This window comes from Podarcis vaucheri (genome assembly GCF_965113315.1).
Source record: "Podarcis vaucheri genome assembly, chromosome: 3".
Classification (NCBI taxonomy): Eukaryota; Metazoa; Chordata; class Lepidosauria; order Squamata; family Lacertidae; genus Podarcis; species Podarcis vaucheri.
Window position 1 is genome coordinate 35,959,014 of NC_138761.1, and position 20,836 is coordinate 35,979,849.

General features: G+C 42.6%; 1 protein-coding gene and 1 long non-coding RNA gene across 2 annotated transcripts in view; one reads left to right on the forward strand and one right to left on the reverse strand.

The window, feature by feature from the left end:
- Window positions 1-20,836, reverse strand: part of PLB1 (phospholipase B1) — a 107,793-nt gene that overhangs the window by 51,299 nt on the left and 35,658 nt on the right. Inside the window, exons 21-32 of the mRNA XM_082214793.1 lie at window positions 18,848-18,928; window positions 16,728-16,793; window positions 15,872-15,972; window positions 13,892-13,973; window positions 11,225-11,329; window positions 9,784-9,879; window positions 7,505-7,576; window positions 6,782-6,905; window positions 3,813-3,871; window positions 2,155-2,228; window positions 1,543-1,586; window positions 872-980 (exon numbers count right to left, since the gene is read on the reverse strand). Of these exons, the coding sequence (XP_082070919.1) occupies window positions 872-980; window positions 1,543-1,586; window positions 2,155-2,228; window positions 3,813-3,871; window positions 6,782-6,905; window positions 7,505-7,576; window positions 9,784-9,879; window positions 11,225-11,329; window positions 13,892-13,973; window positions 15,872-15,972; window positions 16,728-16,793; window positions 18,848-18,928 (1,013 nt within the window). The remainder of the gene's footprint in view (window positions 1-871; window positions 981-1,542; window positions 1,587-2,154; window positions 2,229-3,812; window positions 3,872-6,781; window positions 6,906-7,504; window positions 7,577-9,783; window positions 9,880-11,224; window positions 11,330-13,891; window positions 13,974-15,871; window positions 15,973-16,727; window positions 16,794-18,847; window positions 18,929-20,836) is intronic.
- LOC309527909 overlaps window positions 1-20,836 on the forward strand; it is a 264,484-nt gene that overhangs the window by 11,777 nt on the left and 231,871 nt on the right. The gene's annotated exons all lie outside the window — the stretch shown is intronic.

Sequence of the window (20,836 nt, forward strand, 5' to 3'; positions counted from 1 at the left end):
ATGAGACCATGGGAAAGGGGAGCACCTGCCTTCTCTCACTGTACTAAATATGAACCATATGGATAAATATCTATGAAAGCAACTTCCTTCATGTTTTCACAGAATGACTGCAAGACAAAGAAGCTGGGTAACACTTAGGACTCACCTCCTTTCTATCAAGGCCTAGTTAGGCTGGGGTCACATCCATGCTGCATATTTAAAGCCGCTTTAATTGGTACCACTTTAACAGACATGGTTTCCCTTGAGAGTCCTCATGGAGTTACAGTTCAAAAGCACACCAGTGCAAGTAGATAAATAGGTACCACTGTGGCGGGAAGGTAAACAGCGTTTCTGTGTGCTCTGGCTCCCATCGCGGTGTTCCATTGTGCCAGAAGCGGCTTAGTCATGCTGGCCACCTGACCTGGAAAGCTGTCTGTGGACAAACACCAGCTCCCTCGGCCTGAAAGTGAGATGAGCGCTGCAACCCCAGAGTCGCCTTTGACTGGACTTAACTGTCCAGGGGTCCTTTACTTTTTTACCTTTACAGTTCCCTTAGCAAACTATAGTACCCAGAATTCTTCAGAGGAAGCCATGGATGTCAAAGTGATCTAAGTGAGTTAAACATGGGGTGTGGATGTGACCGGGGGGGGGGGAGGGACAGTGGCCCCAGGCACATTTTTTGGGGGTGCATTCTACTCCTTGCTGCTCTGCCAGCCCTGTGCTGCTGCTGCCCACCCACAGCCCTTGGCAGGCACAAAAAGCATGCCCTGCTAGTTCAGTGCCACTTTGTGATGCTGCAGGGGCTGCGTGAGGATGAAGCGACGGGCATGCGCCACACCACCGCCACGAGCTGAACAATTTCCACATGACACTATGCCGTGGATAGACATACTCAGCTGGTGCTCTTGGAACTGCTTGGTTGAGAAAGGCAGTTGGCTTTCTTAGGTCTCCTGTGCCAGTCGAATATCCTGTGAGGTTAGCATTGAACTCACGGAGGATATCTGAAAGAAAGAAAATAATAACTTCGGTGGTTTAAAAAAACTCTTGTTTTCTTCTTGTTTTAATGTTGTTACCACTCTGAGCACTACTCTCGTAAGCAGAAAGCAGGACAGGTATTATTCTAGTAAATGAGCGAGTAACTTGGAAGTATATAGGTGAAATAATTGATGCGGAGTCAGGAACCTGAGAAGACCTTGGCTGGGTGGTTGGAGAAGACAACAGGATGACAAAGTAGGGGAAATGTTGGAGGATGTCAAGCCCTGGCGGAGTGGCAGGATGGCACCAGGCAGAATGGATTTAGGCTGGAGCCTAACTCCATTCAGCTTAGTCATATGACCTGGCAACCTGGTGGAACTTATGCCGGCAAAAAGGGAGATGTAAGTAAACTGCATTTTAAAGGCTTGCTTTCCCTCTGCCAGGATTAGGCCAGGTCAGCCGCAGTAGTCCCACTCCTGAGAGGAGTTTGGAATAGGGGTAATTTGTGCATGTTTAATTTAAGCCAACAGCTTCCTGTTCTTAGGATTGCTTTATAAATCTGGATTCAACCCCTTGACTTTTACTTACTGGGCAAAGTTGTTACATTCCTTAATGAAGCATCTCCTCCAATGCTGCAATAAGAGTCAGAAAGAAAGAAAGAAAGAAAGAAAGAAAGAAAGAAAGAAAGAAAGAGAGCCTCTTAGCCACGTTTTAGCCAGTAAGAGGAACAATGACAAACACCAAAAGGTACATTTCATGCTTTTGCAAGGGAGATAATGTGGAGAGCTGCCTGTGGGATTTTCTGCTTTGGGGCCAAAATATCTTGACTAACCTTGTCACTGAAGATTTTCAAAATTCAACATTCACAAGCTAGTCTCCCTATCAGAATAATTGTGGAGTTTCCTTTTGTTTACTTCCTACCCCTTTTATTTCGGTGGGAGGCAGACTTTGGTCTTTCAAATTTCAGTGACGCCCTGTGTGAGGCCCAAATTCCACACCCACCCCACCTCTTGCCTTCCGTTCTGCTCAATTCACTACATCATAGATGTGACACCCTGCAGTGCCCCCCTAGGCTCAGTGCCCAGTCTGGCAAAACCAGACACAATGCACTAAAACTGCCTACTGTATATGGGAGGAAATATCCACAAATGCAAGGTCAGTGGCTATTTGTGGAGCAAAATCACAAGGATAGTTACCTACCTCCAAGCCAGCCCCCAATACTGCGTATTCATATCCATCAGGTCATTTGGTTTTGCTCCAATGCCATTACCAGCCTGCCTCAGAGAGACCAAAGAGATAGATGAAGCTGGCAACTCACGTATTTTGTTTTGTTGTTGTTCATAATAAAAAGTGTACTTTTAAGGCTTCGGGCTCCTAGAACAAGGGCAGCTGACCCTTTTTGTCAGAGCCTCCATGGCATTTTGAAAGCTCTATGTACACTGTGTTCCATCAACAGGATTTATGGCTGCATGAAGCCGGGTTTAGAAACATTATCAGCATGACTCGAGATAACTGGACAATAAATGGGGCAATTAATTGAGAAGTGGCACCCAATCAGGCCAATGAACTTTTACAACACCCTGTCCCATATTCACTCTGTACAGGATAATACAGAGAATGTGAAATGGAGTTGGTGCATGTGCGCAAATGACTGGCTGGATTATATGATAATTTGGCACTTTACATAATGTGGCATATGGGGGAAGAGTTTTGACTATTTTTAGGGGTTTTTTGTCCTGCCTAATGATAATCAGAATATTATAAAACACATAATAAAATACAATAAAACAGCAATGATATCAAAGAACCCCCAGAAAATATCAGGTAGCAAAAACTTCAATAAAAACACCAGCTAAAAGTTATTTCAACACATTTACAATATAGGGGAATGGCCTATTTAAAGAAAACTTTATTGACCGGACGGTGAAAGGTCTTTGAAGATGGGGCCAACTGGACACAGTCAGCCTTCATCTCCATCCTGGCTCCACCCCTCAGCTTGCACTTGATAGGGCAATTTCAAACTTTGTGATGGCAGCTGGCCAAGGAGGCATTCCAATGGCTGGTCACCATGGTGAAGTCATTTTGCCCTCTGGGGTGTGAGGGGTTTCCACACTGGGCTGCAACTGCTGCCCTTGATTAGTTTGCCAGAAAAAGGTATTTGAAGATGGACCTCAACTAGCAAGGAGTTCTAGAGCCTTGGAACCAGGGCCAGATTTAGGTTTGATGAGGCCCTAAGCGACTGAAGGTAATGGGGCCCTTTATATGTCCAGCTGTCCTTTGTCAACAACAAATTCTCACTGTTTTTTGTGTTGAATATATGTTATATGGTATCCTATATATAGAAATGAGCAAACCAGTGATATTTTAGGGAGCAGGCTAGTAGCAGGTGTGGCCCATTACTTACATCATAGGCGCCTACACAACACAAAACACTGTTGCTGTATGTAGGTTTTATTTTATTTGTTTTTTATATTATATTTTGGAAACGTACATCCAGTTTTCTTTTCCTTTAAAACAATTTTGGGCCCCCAAGAGAGTGGTGCTCTAAGCTATAGCTTGTTTAGTTTATATGTAAATCTGGCACTGCTTGGAACCATCACCAAGAACTCTGGCTAGCTACGTTGATGATTGGGAATAAGGAAATCTATGTGCGGAGCAGTGCATGCAGCCATCTTACATATAAATGTGGTCACCACTATCTCCCATCAGTGATGACACAAATGTTCCATCTGCTTAGCATGCTAAAGTATTCTACATGCCACAAGCCAGTATGTAAGCCAAATACCCTCCTCCGTCTAAGCAAGCAAACTGTGATGCAGCTTGCTTTGGGGGATGGCAAAAGGAGCAATGTTTCTTACAGTCAAGGAATCCCCCAGGGCAGCAATTACTTGCACATCAGCTGGTTTCAAGCTATGCACTATAAGGAAAAAGAAAGAAAGAAAAAGATGTGGTTAAATTTGCAACAGGAAGGAGAATTATGTTAATCATAGGATGTGAATTAGTGAAAGTTTATACTCCAGTGCTGAGAGACATCAAACGTGCTCTGATTCACAAAATTTAGCAGTTTTGTATAAAATAAAACAATGGCCGTGTAGGGCAAGATAGAAACATACTGATCAATCTATCAGTGAAGAGGCTGAATGCCTAAGCTACCATTAACGGTATTGATTATCAAAAGATCCAAAGGATAGGATCGGGCCGTTTAATTCTGTTCAGCACTGAATCTTTGCACAACACAAGGAGTTGGTGTTCCATATATATCTGGCACTCCTATGCATTATAAGATACCAGCTCTATAAGTGGAACAATGTTAAAAATACTACAGCACCGGAATATAATTCTAAAATGGTTAAGCATGCACCAAAGGGTTAGAATATTGATATGGGTGCTCTAAATTTTTTCAAGTTGGTGGGAGGTTTAGGGGATACCCATTTTAAGTAGTGCTGGGACAAAGTATTCAGCCCATATGGATTTTAATTATTTTGTGGGTGGGGTAACCAGGGCACCAGGACTGATCTCCTACCCCGGTATAGGATAGGCAACATGGTGCCCTCCGGATGTTGTGGAGTACAACTCCAACACCAGAGCCAGCCAGCTTGGCCCACGGTCAGGGAAGATGGAAGTTATCATCTTAAGGGTGCCATCTTGGCTAACCCTGAACTGCACTAATTCTTAATAATGATTTAGATTGGGGAGAGAACTCTGAAGTGTTACCGCGCTTCTCATCCTGCTCTTATTTTATGCCCATTTAACATCTGAAGGTTCACAGGTTTCTAGGAAAGAGTGAAAATGGGTTGGGTTTATTTTGCATCTGGTGGTCAAAACACAGGACAGGAAGTTTACCTCACAGGAGACCTGCATTCCCACACAAAGCAAGCCAAGCTTCATGTAGGATGAAACGTCAACTATGAGTTGGAGAGGATGCATCTTCTAATAGCATTTAAGGGGATGCCAAGCTTCATTTACTACTAAACAGCATTATAAAAGTATAGCCAAGTTCTGAAATGTATATGAGGCCTTGAAGTTGCAACGAATTATTTACAGCAAGTCAGCCTGCAAATTACCTGAAAGGATGATTCCTTCTAACTAGCTGAGCAAGCATGCTGATGAACTAGCTGAGCAAGCGTCACATCATCATATTTCGGCAAGTTATGCAAACAAATTGCAGAAAGAGAGGAGCTGTTCTAACACACCGCAGGGTCAGGAAGACAAAGAGACCTGTGGCACCTTAAAGACTAACCCAGGGATCACCACCATAGGGCTCTTGTGGACTGTAAGTCCCATCAGCTCTAGTCAGTTTGGCCAGTGGTCAGAGATGGCAGGAATTGTAGTCCAAAACATCTGGAAGGTACAACATTGGCTACCCCTGTGCAGCAAATACCCTCATTGCAAGAAATGCTTTTGTAAATAAGAACCTACTTCAGCAGCTGTGCAAATGCATGAAGTAGGATTTTTAAAAAACAATTTTATTGGTTTTTAAACCAATACAAATACAATAACCATTAAACACTTATTCAGCAGTACAGCTAATGATGTTTGTTTTATCCGCTGTCTCTAGACATACACTTACACATTCAAACATATTACCTTACGTAACCCCTCCACTGAGAATATTGAGTAGTTGGTATAACCAGCTCTTGATTTGGGCCATTAACATAATTAAAAAATGGGGCCCACGTTACTTGGAAGGTGTCTCTATTCGTTATGCCTTTAATTGCCCTCCTGTGTCTTGTGCAGAGCTGTCAACTTTTCCCTTTTCTTGCAAGGAATCCTATTCGGAATAAGGGAATTTCCCTTAAAAAAAAGTGAAACGTTGACAGCTATGGTCTGGTGAGATGCTCAGACATTGCTGTATCCCAGATACTACTTTCCCATAGGCTCAGACATTGCTGTATCCCAGATACTACTTTCCCATAGGTTCAGGGTATTTCAGACTGGCTCTTCCATTGCTGAGCTATTTGCTAGTCATTTTGCTTTCAAAAGCAAATAAATTAGACTGCTATCCTAGATGCACTTCTCTGAGAGCAAGTCCTATGGAAAGTTACTTCCACATAAGCACACAAAGGATCATGCTGCTTACTTTTAAGGCATAACTTTACCCCTATTCACTATTTACCGTATTTTTCGCTCTATAAGACACACCAGACCACGAGACGCACCTAGTTTTTGGAGGAGGAAAACAAGGAAAAATATATTCTGAATCTCAGAAGCCAGAACAGCAAGAGGGATCGCTGCGCAGTGAAAGCAGCAATCCCTTCTGCTGTTCTGGCTTCTGGGATAGCTGCGCAGCCTGCATTCGCTCTATAAGACGCACACACATTTCCCCTTACTTTTTAGGAGGGAAAAAGTGAGTCTTATAGAGCAAAAAATACGGTATATGAAGGGCACTCACTTGTAACTGGAGAAGCTTCTAGTCCTAGCCACAACATTGCAGCTTTATCGCTATGTGTTGAGCACAGACCTGGAAAAGTAGCCACGAACAAGCAGCTGCTTGCCTGTAGGGCTCCATTCAAGCAAGACACCCACAAATTTGGGTGGAGCCCCTGTGTGTGAGCAGCTGCCTGCACGAAGGAAACCCTTTTCAGATCCATGTGCTCAACTCACAAAGCTTGAGTGCTGCATGGCAAGAGAGATGTAACACCAGGGACAGAGTAGAAGCAGAGTCCTACTCCTGTTGTAAATGCTTAAACAGGGCTTCTATATTTTGTGCAAACCAAGGATTTCTCCTTGCCTTAAAGAATGCCATCCCACTGAACTCAGTACAGTAATGAACTTTCCCAGTACGGTAATGAACTTTCCCTTGGCTGGCTTTGATGTCAAGCATTACCTGAAGTAGGGAAGTTGATGGATGGAGCTCTATCCTCACACAGCATCTGGCTCCCATAATCTGCAGTGGTCTTACTGGTGTAGGTATAGTTACTGTTTCGGTATGTCATTAAGTATGGTTGGGCCTATGAAACAGGGATAACCCAAGTCAAAATAAAGACATTGTCCTAGTGAGCAGAGATAGCTATGTCTACGAAGCTGATACAGTGGAGGAGGAAGTTTTATATTGTTGTAAACTGCTGTGTATATACAGCAGCATATAAATATTTTTATAAACAAATAAACCAATGTACATAAGAAGGCAGGAAGGTGGGGATTGGCTGAGGCTAGGCTGAGGTTGGTGGGGCAGTGCACCCTCAAAAATGGACCAACCTCTGCTGTTCAGGCCTGTTTGGAAAACAGCAAATGCTCTTCCTCCATCAAAACTAGAATGTCCCCTTCCCAACTCCATCAGTTTGTGACAGCATCCTACTGTTTGTGTGAATTAAGCCACTGCTGCATGTGCTCCACCAGAGAACAAGCTGCCTGGTGTGCTTCCTTCCCACTTTGTGAATTTCTGTAGTTCATAGGCCCCAGAGTAGAAACAAGATGGCGGCGATGCTAGTTTGTCTCTTCAACAGACAGAGCGAGCAAGGAAGGAAAAACACACCTATCAAATCATGCTGGGCATCAGCTAGTTAATAAGAGCAACACTGTTAAATATTCCTGAGAAGATTCGCTTTACCTGATCTGGACATTTGAGGGTTATCATCATTTCAAGCGCTTGCAGTTTTGACTTCTCCCCAAGGGGTTCTAGCTGTATCAAAGAAGAAGAAGAGTCAGCATGGGATGAGGAATAAAACAGGCAGGGAGGGGGGAGTCAGTCACTATAAGCTGCATAACCTTCGGGGGAGGGAAGAAGCCGATGCACAATTGCAGATTCATCGTTACATTGACTTCTGAACTAAAACACCATTTGATCCTGCTGCATCTTTCGCTTTAGGATGCAAAAGATGCAAATTACAAGGGAGAGAAGAATGCAATAGACAGGAAGTTGGCAAAGAGTCAACACACACACACACACACACACACACACACACACACAGGCCATGTCTCCTGCAGGTCAGTTTGCTCGTTCATCAAATTCATCACATTTATAGTCATAGAGCGGATTTGTTTCTAAGGCCCCACCTGCACCATATATTTCAAGCAGTATTATACCACGTTAAACCCCTGCAGCTTACTGCCCCCCACAAAGAATCCTTGGAAATGTAGTTTGTCACAGGTGCTGAAAGATATGAGGAGACCCCCTACCTTCACAGAGTTACAATTTTCAGAGCTCTTGCAGTTACGGTATGTAGTTTCCCCCTCCAAGTTGTAAGCTGCCTTGAGCATGGTTTTAACTATGGAAAGGCAGCATACATGATTGGCTGTTAAACCTTCCTGAGAATTATTGCTCTGTGAGGGCAACAAGGGTCTCCTAACAACTCTTGGCAGCCTTAACAAAAAATAAAGTTCCCAGGATTCTTCGGGGGAAGCCATGGCTGTTTAAAGTGGTATAATGCTGCTTTAAATGTATAGTACGGATGAGGCCTAGGTGTCTGCTTCTCTGCCAGGTGAGAATCGCACCTTTTCCCCACATGCATTTGGATTATTATGAAGTACCATATTTTTCGCTCTATAAGATGCACTTTTTCCCTCCTAAAAAGTAAGGGGAAATGTGTGTGCATTTTATGGAGTGAATGCAGGCTGCGCAGCTATCACTGAAGCCAGAACAGCAAGAGGGAGAGCTGCGCAGCGCCTCTTGTGATGCCTTAGCCTGATCCTCCCTCCTCCTTCCTCTTCAACAACAGAATATATTTTTTTCTTGTATTCCTCCTCTAAAAACTAGGTGCATCTTATAGAGTGAAAAATGCGGTAACTTGGTTCTCTTTGGGAATGTGTAACTGGACTACAGTTGAGAATGAGGAAATAAAAACTCAATCAAACCTAATTTTTTGGTTTAGAAGTAATGGAGCGAATACAAGTGGTAGAACCAATGCCATATTTGCAAGATTTTTGCCCATAGATATTCTAGCCCAGTGGTTCTCAAAGGCTGTGGAGTGTCACACTGACATGGCAGGAGAGGATGGCAAGAGTGGCAAGAAGATTCCAGGACAACCAAAGAAACATTTCAGTGCAGTGTAGAAATATTTTTAGTTTTTATTTGCACAATATGGATAAATATCCTTTCAAAATGAGAGCAAGAGCCTCAAGTGATATGGAGGACAACCCTAGTTGTGTTTTCAAATGTATTTCTTTGCAATAAAATGTATTTCTTTGCAATAAAAAAATGTATTTCTTTGCAATAAAAAAGTGGTGTTGTGCGATAAAAAAATTATTCTGAAAATGTGGCTGAGAGAACAAAGTTTGAGAACCGCTTCTCTAGCCCCAATCCAATCAGCTTCTTTAAGCACATTTCAGGAGTTTGCAGAGATGGTTCCCGTGAGTAGTTTTTAAAATATGTGTGATGTAAAAACATCTACCACAGAGAACAATTCAATTAGCCCTAATCTGCCAGGAGCATCATTGAAGTTCAGCACGATATTTGAATGACAATTGTTAACAATTAACAACACTAGTAGGGTTGTTGTAAGAAAACTTGCAATGTTAAGGATTTGTACCTTTTTATATTTATTTAAAAATTTGTGATTAACGGAAGGAATGAAACGTAAATGGGAAAATGTATAAATGCCTGGCGTGCTCTGGTCCATGGGGTCACGAAGAGTCGGACACGACTAACCAACTAAATAACACCAACAATAAATGCTACGAAGTAATAATGAATTATGGAAACCATGAGACAAATATGTATAATAAGGATTTGTTTAAATTTGATAAAATGGAAACTTAATAAAAAAATTTTTTAAAATCATTGAAGTTCAGCCAAGCTGATGCAATTCTTGGAGTGTTCTTTTGGTGCAAATCACACTCACTGGAAGATTTTAGAGGTCTGATGATTGCACTGAGAGAGATTTTTCTTACCATGTTATTCCACAGAGCCCGAGCACCTTGGGAATGACCCTTCTGGCTGAAGTGGAAGCAGTCTGGGGCAAAATAGGAGGAATCGGGCAACCCTTCCTAAAGAAAGAGACAACCACTTTATGATGGGGCTTTCAGAAGGTGACAGGCAGGTGGGGGAAATGAAGAGCCTTGTAGTACCTCAAAGACTAACATTTGTGGTGGGTTAAGCTTTCAGTAATCAGAGGCCTTTATGCATGAAGAAAATAAGCAGTGGGACCAAATGGCAAAGATATGCAAGTGACATGGTCTGTGACATAATTCTGTGTAAAGTTTAGAGAAGCCCAGTGGCCATTCACACGGATTATAGTTTGAATAATATCTGCATCATCCCACTGTTGTTCTCTATATACAGTGGTACCTCTGGTTACGAACTTAATTCATTCTGGAGGTCCGTTCTTAACCTGAAACCATTCTTAACCTGAGGTACCGCCTTAGCTAATGGGGCCCCCCGCTGCCGCCGTGCCACTGCCACAGGATTTCTGTTCTCATCCTGGGACAAAGTTCTTAACCCGAGGTACTACTTCAGGGTTAGCGGAGTCTGTAACCTGAAGTGTTTGTAACCCGAGGTACCACTGTACTATATAGCTTTTAATATTTAATTAATCATTGTATTTTAATATTCTGTTGGAGACTAGAGGCAATATGTGGTGCAAGAACAATGATTGCCCATACCCAGGAATATACTGTATTGTTACCCTCAATCCATTTTCCAGATAAGTTCTAGGGGTGCAGCACTTATCCAGGTTTGGTTCAGGGAAGTTTTTAACGTGTGATATTTTATTGTATTTTTGGTTTTTATGGAAGCCGCCCAGAGTGGCTGGGGAGGCCCAGCCAGATGGGCGGGGTATAAATAATAAATTATTTATTTATTTATTATTATTATTATTATTATTATTATTATTATTATTATTATTATTATTATTATTATTATTATTTTGTCTCTGTCCTTTCTTAGTCTTTTACTCTAATGGCAGTCCACTGTTCTTTACTCACACCTAGCTGGCTGGCTCCCTTGCCCTGACTAGAGTGGGAAATCAGAATGAATCATCCCCTCCAAAACAGTTTTATTGGGCCATCGAGTACTTTCATCAACAAAGGATGTGCCTCTGTCGGGAAACATTTGCAGGCATCCTGAGACCATTAACTTGGTCTTGTCCAAACCCCTCCCCATTTCGCACAGGAGTGTGTGTGTGTGTGCACGCAAATTCACCAAGTTAGTGTGAATACAAGCTGTTCACAGACCAATGTTATGTGGCTAAAGGGTCCTATGACACGTAGTCATGAGGAAATATGTACCCTGACAACTTATTCCTATTTAAATGAGCTATAAATGTTGGGAACGTGGACAGTAAATTAACAGTTTAAAGCAAAACACATGCATACAAGCAATTTTGTACTTTACCAGAGTCTCAGGCATTCTCACTTCTTCAAAAAACGGTTGCACAACCACTGTGAAATCTTCCTTCACGTCATACCTTCCACTCTCGACTAAGCCATGAATTCCCTCCTAGCAAAGCAAAACCCACAGTTATTGCACCACAGTAGGGCTGCTAAACCAGAAATGGAAGCCAGACACCTCAATGAAGAAATACTGGGTAGAGAAAAGGTTTAGTGCACTGAGCCTCCATGTGGTGATAAAACTCTGGGTGGCTACAGCAGCCAACATTCTGGCAGCTGCTAAAACCACCATTGGAGAGAGCCTCCTTCTGAGCCTCTCTGAGCAGTGCTTGTGAAATATACTCAGAGTCGAGAGTGGATTTCATGCTCTTTATTCAGCTCATAGTGGTGAGGAGGAATGGAAGTTCCCTCAGAATGACTGCATTATATACATTATTTACACAATGGGCCCCACATGATTGGCTAATTCCGGGATTCTCTGGTAGGCCAATCAGGTCGCTGATTCACTTCCACCTGGAGCTGGATTGGGTGGCTCCTGTGGACCAATCAGACTGCTGCATTCTGAATCCTATTGTTCTAGGACCAATAAGACTGCTGCATTCTGAATCCTATTGATCTAGGACCAATCAGACTGCTGCATTTTGGATCCTATTCAACTCAGTACATAACAGCTGAAGCTGTGCCTGGCTTCTTTTTAGATGCAGAGCAACAGGGAGGAACATCACAGAAGGCAGTAGAACTAGCTCCTACCATCACTCAGGGCCTTATTGAGATGTAAGCCTAATACACAGACTAGTGTGTGACAAAGACACAGCTTTAAAAATGAGATATAGCCAACACAGGGTGCAAGCACATTGCCTAGGACATGGGGATGGGGAACTCTTAGTGTATATATACTTCGCTAGTGTACTCAGTTCTTCAGACTTAGGGAGATGCCAGTGTTTGCAGAAAGACACCCCCACCCCAAAGAAAAACCAGCATATTACAATAGTCCCCCTCCCAAGAGCAGCAGGAAGACAGACAGAGAGAGAGGGGGGGGGATGTGGATGCTCTGGGGGGCGGGAGCCAGCCCACCATAGGTGACTTTTAGCTAATAACCAAGGTGGAAGATCTAATTACAGATTTCCTATACAGATTTCCTCAGGCTCACAGTTCACACTCTCAGCTGCTGCACTATAGCAGCTCTCTCTTATGGTATCAGAGTTCTCCTATTGAAATCCTTGGTAAAAAAGATTCCTTTTTCTTAATTGCAGACTGTTCCAATCCATTTTCTATTCTCTTGCAGCTCCCCTTCCTCCCTCCCTCCACGCTGCCTTTGTTCACTGTCCTACTAAACCACATTTCAAAGCCCCCAAACACATGTCCTTCCTGAATCCTTTTCTTAATCTTCATTTGCCTCTAACCAGGTCACCTAATACTTATTTGAGCACACAGCAGCTCCTCTGTCTTTTCAAGTCTATTTGTCCTTTCCGCAGTATTTAGTAGAGAAGGTGACATATAATTCTTTTCAATATTATACCAGAGATTTTGTATTCTGGGCATCCTAGGCTTAAGGCTTAGGAAAACTGCGGTAAGCACCAAGAAAAGCATGGCAAAATAGGGCAATAAGATGGTGTTAGAACATGGCTTGTGACTAAATATGTTGGATTAACCTTCTAAAGTTAGTTCTGCTGAGTCGTGAAAGATCTGATCACACCTGATAAAGAGGCAATAGACTTCCTTTCTCCAGCAGAGGTTGATTGGAAGGAACATGTGGCACATCAGGGACAGATGCTCAGCAGAGACTATGGGGTCAGTAACTGAGGAAAGTGTCAACCCAGAAAAGCTTACAAACCACAAATGGAGAAGGATCCTGCTGAAATATACCAACATGGTCAATATTCTATAGGCCTTAGTTACGATTCCACATGGTCAGTGGAAACTGACACAAGACATTAAATGCTAGATCCTTTCTTATGTCTTGCTGCTGCTGTTTTCTGTTGTAGTGCAACTGATAAGTCTCATTCATTGCCAAGTAACCAACTTCCCTCAGTTGCTACCGCAAACCTCTGTGAATACATGCCCAGTACTGCAGGGAAACACTAAAGTGAGGGTGAGGAAAGGAAAAGTGACATTTTTAAAATATTAAAATTGGCCAGGCAAGCATGCCTCATCTAGTTTCCACTGAAAAAGAAGGGGGGGGGGAGAATGCGACATAAAATTCAGGTATAAATTTATTCAGCAAATGTCACTGCATGGATAAATAATTCAGGACTCAGAAACCTCCACCTAGCAGAACCTTATGAAGGTCATTTACCTGCTGCTGCTGCTCTTCTACCTCCCTTAGATTTTTCTATATAACCTGCTGTCAAAAAGGTTATACAGAGTAGGTAAAACAACAACGATTGGCCCAGGTTTGAGTATTTGCACTACCATTGCCTATGGGGCAGGAGCAGTTGGCGTTACCCGCCCCTGTCCTCCATACTGTCACTGATGTCGCTACCAATTGCCTGGACAGTGACGGGGGGTGGAAAATGCTGTGGCCATGAGGTAAGAATGAAGTGTGCGTAAGAGGTAACCCATTATGAAAGTTTCATCTATTTGATGCTTGCTTGCAACTATTACTTGAGGAGTTGGGTCTGGCAACCTGTTTCTAAATGTGATGAAAGGGGAGATTATTAAGTTTCCTTACCTGATACCTTTTGTTAAACAACTCCAGCGTCTCAATTTCAGTAGAGTTATCACTGGGGTTCAAAACACAGGTACACAGAGATCTAGAAAGGAGGGAAATGGTACATGGCTCTTCAAACAGGTAACGCATCCCCTAAACATCTTAAGGGAAGATGGAGCAAGCTTGTTTCCCCCTGCTCTGGAGGGTAGGAATCGAACCAAGGGCTTCAAGTTATAAAAAAAGGAGAGTCCAACTAAACATCAGGAAAAACTTTTTGACAGTAAGAGCTGTTTGACAGTGGAATGGTATGTCTGGGGAAGCTGTGGACTCTCTTTCCTTGGAGGTTTTGAAGCAGAGGTTGAATGACCATCTGTCATGGATGCTTTAGCTGAGATTCCTGCATTGCAGGGGGTGGATTACATGACCCTTCCAACTCCACAATTCTGTGATTCTAAGTCAGAAGGCGAAAACTCGAGCAGCAGAACTTCTCATTTTAGAAAATTCATCCCTGAACTTGCTTCAGACTTGCAGATTTCCAAACAACTATAGTCCTTTCCAAATGGTAAGGTCCACAAAGCCTGAACATATAGAGTAGGAACAGGATTGTGCTGCTTGTTGCTATTCCTGATCTCCATGTGTTGGCTCTGTGTACATAAATGCCATGTATGGGGACACAGTGCTGATCAACACACGGAGGCTGAGAGTAGGGTTGGAGGAACGGGCATAGCCAAGGGGGGCCAGGGAGGGGCAGCTGCTCCCCCTAAATCAATAAAAAATAAATACATAGCTAACTGAGGTTATGCCCCCCCAAAGGTCACCCCCCCACACACAAAAATCCTGGCTACGCCCATGGGAGGCAGTGAACCCACACACTTTCCACTACTTCAGCCTACCTGGGCTTTTGATCATGTAAAAAGGAATTATAGTTTAAGTCAATCAGGGCATTTATTTGTCTCTCCACAAACACTAAACACTGATCTCCCCTGTCTCTTCTTCTGCAGCTTTCATACTGGAGTGCAATCAGCATTCCCTTTTGATGAATGCAGGACATTTCCTTGTTTCAGAAACGCTGGATGCAATCTGTGTGTACTGCCTTTGTGTGTTTCCTTTACAGCTTCTCTTTAACAAATGTCATTTGCTGCAAGCACAGGCTTATCGCAAGATTCTAATAACTAGACAAGGACTGGGACGAGAGCCTAAGAGATTAAAGATGAGTTCCTCTGATCCCTTAGAAAAACGATTATCTGAAGATATCTGTGACCTTTTCTATCCTTCCCGAATGCCCTGATTCATTATGTGCAGGAATGCAGGGGTTAGGAAGGCAAGAAGAGTAATCAGGCTGGCTTCAAGCCAAGCACACAGTGATTTATGCAGACTCCTTCTTGGTGGATACTAGCTTCACTGCCATTGCAATGCATTTCAATTTGCAAGGCAATAAAATTTCACATGTTTCTCAAACACTCTGAGCTGCAGAACTGTATTTGGCACTAACTACTTTCTCTGTACAGTGGTTGCTATTCATTATGAACAGTAATCTAGGATGTAAACTGATGGGCACAGTTCTTTATATCTGGAAGTCAAGATAATATTTTATATCTGCATGTGTGTGTGTCTATATATCTATAGTAGTAATTCCATGACTGCCAGTAACTCTAGAATATAGAACACACACCTATAGATAAACAGACAGATAGACAAACAGACACCACAGTTTTATGGATTTCAGTGTGGCATACATAAAAAATTTAAAATCTGTAATACAATATTAAAATAAGATAAAATATTAAGCAACAGTACGTTGACAATGACCATCCAACCAAACGAAGTAAAATAATTGAAAGTGCCTCAAGAAGCAAAATAATAGTGTTGATAACAGGTGCACCTTCTTTTACACATGTGTAATGCAGTTCATCCACGGATGGAACATGGAAAATAGGTCCCTCAATCAGATATATTGCAGGGTTTCCTGAACTGTAGGAAAATGAGAAGTCAATCCCCTACCTCATGAGGAGTCTCGGGCAGTAAACTCTCTTGTCTTGATACAATTTCCTCAGAGTTGTTATGTGAAGGATGGAGACCAGGTTCACAAATGTACGAGGAACCTGCCAAAAGGTAGGTGCAAAATGCAATAGGTAGTACTGTACCAGCTTCTTAGTACATTTGGCCTTGTGATCAATATAACATATTCATCGTCCACTGACCCAGTCTGCACAGTACACACTGAACTGATGAAATTATTGGCAGGACAGCTGCCCCCCCTGCCCCCAATCATTCAGGGATCCCTAATTCAGGCTGAAGAGCTCTTCCTTGATACGTTAGTCCTTAAAAGCTTAAGTGCCACTGAAGTCGTAGGGAAGAAGATTGTCAAAGCTAGGTCCTTATCTGTAACGGAAGGGGCTGTACTATGCAATTCATAGACAATGGTCCTGCCGAGAGAAGTTTCCAAACCAAGAATGAGAAGCGTTTCATTTCAGTGGTTTGATGTTATTGTGTGTTGCCAAGAACTAGATGGGTGCCTGGATGCATAAAACTGAGGTGTGATACACCACACTCTTGCAATGGAGAAATATCGTTTAAATGGTGTGTTCACAATGCACAGTCACCTGCGTATCATTCAGCCTGTGGCAAAATCTCATTTAAGTAAGTTCTCTAACAATGTGTGACCCCCCCCCAAGCCAAATATAGCCCAATAGTCAAATTTGGCAGCTCCTGGGGTCTTGAGAATCCTCCAGTTTTGAATTCCCATAGTAAATAAATAAAACAATTTCATGTTCTAGAGTAACCTATTCCACTACTAGTTAATCAACATCTCATTACTTCCCCCTACCAGCCCCACTGGCAAAGTGTCCTTTCATACCTCTTTATGGAGTATGTCCAAAGCAGCCTGTATATTGCTTACAAAATTTTCAGCGGAATAAAGTACCTATAGTATGAAAGAAAAAAGAGGGGGGGAGTGGAGGTGAGTTGTGTGCACAATGACCTGCTCATAGCCTGCTTCATTTCTTTCCCAGTAACTTCATTATTCATTCATATTTTAAGGGGAAATTTATACGAGAGTGCACACCTTTTAAAACTGACATAATAAGTAAGAAATTCTGAGATTAGGAACTTGAGAACAAAGCATCACGTGAGAAGCAGATGTAAGATTTGCTGCACCGGCAAACTGAGCATGGGGTTGTTTGGGGCAAAGGTATCAGTGCATCAGAACAACACTTGTGTTGCATTGCAAACATTTAGGGTTCCAGGTAGGCATTCAGAACTAAACTTCAATCCACTCAGTCCTAAAGGTGGATAATGATTGGTAATGGCAAACAGTCACGCAGAGCTCCATTTGCTAACTCTGCCACTTACATTGCATGAACAATTGTATGAACAACAGAACATGTGTATGATGGAGCTGCCTTGGCCACAGAAGTGAATGAGGAAGTCGATGCTGCATGAAGAGACTGGGAGCCCTAAGTCCACATAGAGCCAGTGTGGTGTAGTAGTGGTTAAGAGTGGTGGACTCGTAATCTGGGGAACCCAGTTCGCGTCTCCGCTCCTCCACATGCAGCTGCTAGGTGACCTTGGGCCAGTCACACTTCTCTGAAGTCTCTCAGCCCCACTCACCTCACAGAGTGTTTGTTGTGGGGGAGGAAGGGAAAGGAGAATGTTAGCTGCTTTGAGACTCCTTCAGGTAGTGATAAAGTGAGATATCAAATCCAAACTCCTCCTCTTCTTCTAGAAGCTCTTTCACGTGTAAATAGCCTGATAAGGTTGCAAATAACCTGCTTGCAAGTAACCTGCAAATAACCTGATTATTCTTAAGGTGCCATCCACAGTTGCAGCCTTGAATATTTTGACAATATTTTAAAGGTTGTGGTGCCCATAAAAGGGACGAGAGTTTCACAGCTGTGGAACAGCCACCCTCTTTCTCCCTGTGCTAACCTGGTATGCTAACCTGCCACTCTTGGTTGATCTGAAGGACTGCAGCAGGGCTTAGAGGAAGTGGCAGATTTTCAGATTTGCTGGATCCATGGCATGATAAGTGTTCTATTATTAAATTATCTATATATCCGTTATCTAAACTTTTGACTTTATCAAGAGAAAGTTATCTTTAAGATGAGGTCACAACAATAAAGTTCTCAAAGATATGCTTTTGTGTGATATCATCTTCAGGTTGAATGACCTCTAGGTCCCACCACAGAGAAGGTGACATGACTAGATGCTTAAACCCATCTGACATTAACTCCACTATCACATGAAGATAAGCCAAGCCAGCTCACAGTGTCCAATTGCTCTTCTTCAGTTAGCCATGAAGCTTTGGGTTGTCATGGTGTCCAAATCTTGATCGTGTTTTGTTCTCCCTAACAAATCGTGATCAGCAAGTCAGCAACAAAATATGATTTCACATTGGCTAGTGATCGTGATTTGTTCGGGAGAAACAATCCCAGTTCAGATGGCTTGTTGCTCTCACCTGCCCCACAGAGAAAGCAAACCAGGAATGTTTGGGCAGAAGCTGAGTAGACTAGCAAGTGGCAATCTTATTTCATTACTAGTAACTGAACAGAGTCTGCCACCAAACCTGACACTGTAGGCTCTTAGAAGTGCAATGCAAACCATGTGGCATAACACAGCTCTGTCCTCCAACAGGAAGAAAGGCCTGGGGAGCTCAGAAGGAGCTGCCAGAGGAGCTGCCACCACTTGCTCCTCAACATCTGCCACCTGAGGTGATAGCCTCACTCTGCCTAATGGTAGGACCGGACCTAAACCCGAACATTACTCAGCGGGACAGAGATAACATGGAGTCATTCCAATATTATATTAAATAATGTGAAGGACAGATCCTGTGTAGATGTATCCCCAGGGCATCTGCACCATTACCACTTAGGAATATTTATGGATGAGCACTCAGATAAACAAGTAAGATTTTCTTGCGGGGTGTTGTATGGGATGAACAGAGAAAAACACTTTTAAAATAATGTCTTGGAAACTTACAGGATCTTTGCAATGGTCACACAAATCATTCCCTCCTATGAAAATTGTTACAAGTTTCCAGTCTTCTTGGAAATTTATTTTCTACATTAAAGACAAAGAAGATGAAACATAATGAAAAGCAAGAAGGAAAAATACTTGCGTCAACAGCCTAGAAAGGATTAATTAAATTGCTCTTTTAGGGGCACAGTCAGCTTATTCCTTTGGACTTTTACAGAACCTAGGAAACCAGGGCAGCAATCTTAAATTAGGTCTTTATGCGCCACATGGTTATATAAAACAAAACAAAAAAAATCACAGGTTCACTTTGCAGTGGCCTATTTCAAATCACTAATGCTACTATAGTGTCACCTACATACCTAGTTGTATACTGTCACATTAGAAACTGGGTTCCAGATCTCCATTTTTAAAAAGCACAATTGCTCTTAGGGCAGAAGCATGCTAGGCACACCACTGCCCAAGAGCTGCAGCTCAGTAACAAGGGATACTGTCTGCATGTATAAAGTTTTAAGATCAATCTCCAGGGCTGCCAGCTAAAGGATCACAGTTGCAAGGCCTTTGGAGAGCTACTAGTCGCCAGGCTGACCTCCTGGGGCAGTGACATCATTGGTTACGCTTCAGCACCTTGTACTGTAGAAACAGAACATTGGAACGAAAACAGAAATCTGTCAGCCCAATTTCTCTGCAGTGATTTAATGCAACCTCAGAAGGTTCAGGGGAGTTTGATGGGTTGATTTTAACTTTTCCCATGCATCTTATTAAATGCACAAATGATTTGCAGGCACACACCTGGCAGCTGCATCGCTGGACCGCAGTGATGCTTGGTCCTTCTTGAGCAGCCCAAACTAGCAACTATGTGAGTTACTTAACACATATGGTGAGATGAGCACCGCACCCCATAGTCACCTTTGACTGGACTTAACCATCCAGGGGTCCTATATAGTACATATTTAAATAATTGGTTTAGCAGCACTCCCCTTTTCCCAGGAGATGTATGAATTCTAAGCTTCAGAACAAAACTAAAATTCCCAGGGTTCTTTGCAGGATACTAGAATGATTAAACTGGTATATAACTAATCTAAGTATATATGTCTTGTTAAATAGTTACATGTTGAAGCATCTGGCATCCCATCTGTTTTAATAGTTGGTTTACTGTTTTTCCTGATGTGTACTGCTGAGCCACTAGGGACTCCACCAGACATCTTGTTTATCGAGCATTTATACTGATTTGCATACACAACACTTAGGTGGTAGTTGGATTATGTCCTGTCCTCTTTTTATTTAGCAATCATTCTGATTTCTTTGTGGGGCAGTTATACAACAATGAGCATTCAGCCTGAACTGCTTGCAGGGTGTTTACGTGTCCTCCTGTTAATCATTTGCTCATCCCACACGCTTCAGGGCATTTCCCTGTCACTTTCCTAACTGCAAAAAGTCCTTTGTTTTTTTTGTTTTCTGTTGTGTGTTTTTTTAAAAAAATTGTCATGCTCGGGCAACAGAGTGCTTTATTCACTGCAATAAACTATAGTTCTGGTATGCTCCTGAATTTCTCCCGCAAAATAGTGGCATTCTGGGCACCCTCTTGAAGCAGTACCGTAGCAGCCCAAAGCATGCTAATTCAGATATGTAAATCCTAATATCCATATTCAAAAAGGGTTCAGAAATCTGACCACCAGCACTCCTATCAGTCGTACCCGTCAGAGCTTTTCTCTCACTCCTGCATGCCGGCCCACACCTTGGCCACTGCATCTTCTGGCTTTTTTGAACTACTAGCAGTATTAATGAACTGCATCAGCATCGGCATCCTTTTTTTTTTAAAAAAAAAAAACTACTCTGTTTGGAAGATGTTGTGTTGCTGCAGCAATGCATGGTAGGCAGGCACGAGAAATAGCAAACCCTTCCCGGATTATATCTTCATACATCATATCTTCATGACTAAAATTTTATGGAAAAATTAAAGACAATAATTTTAAAGGGGCGGGGAAGAATATT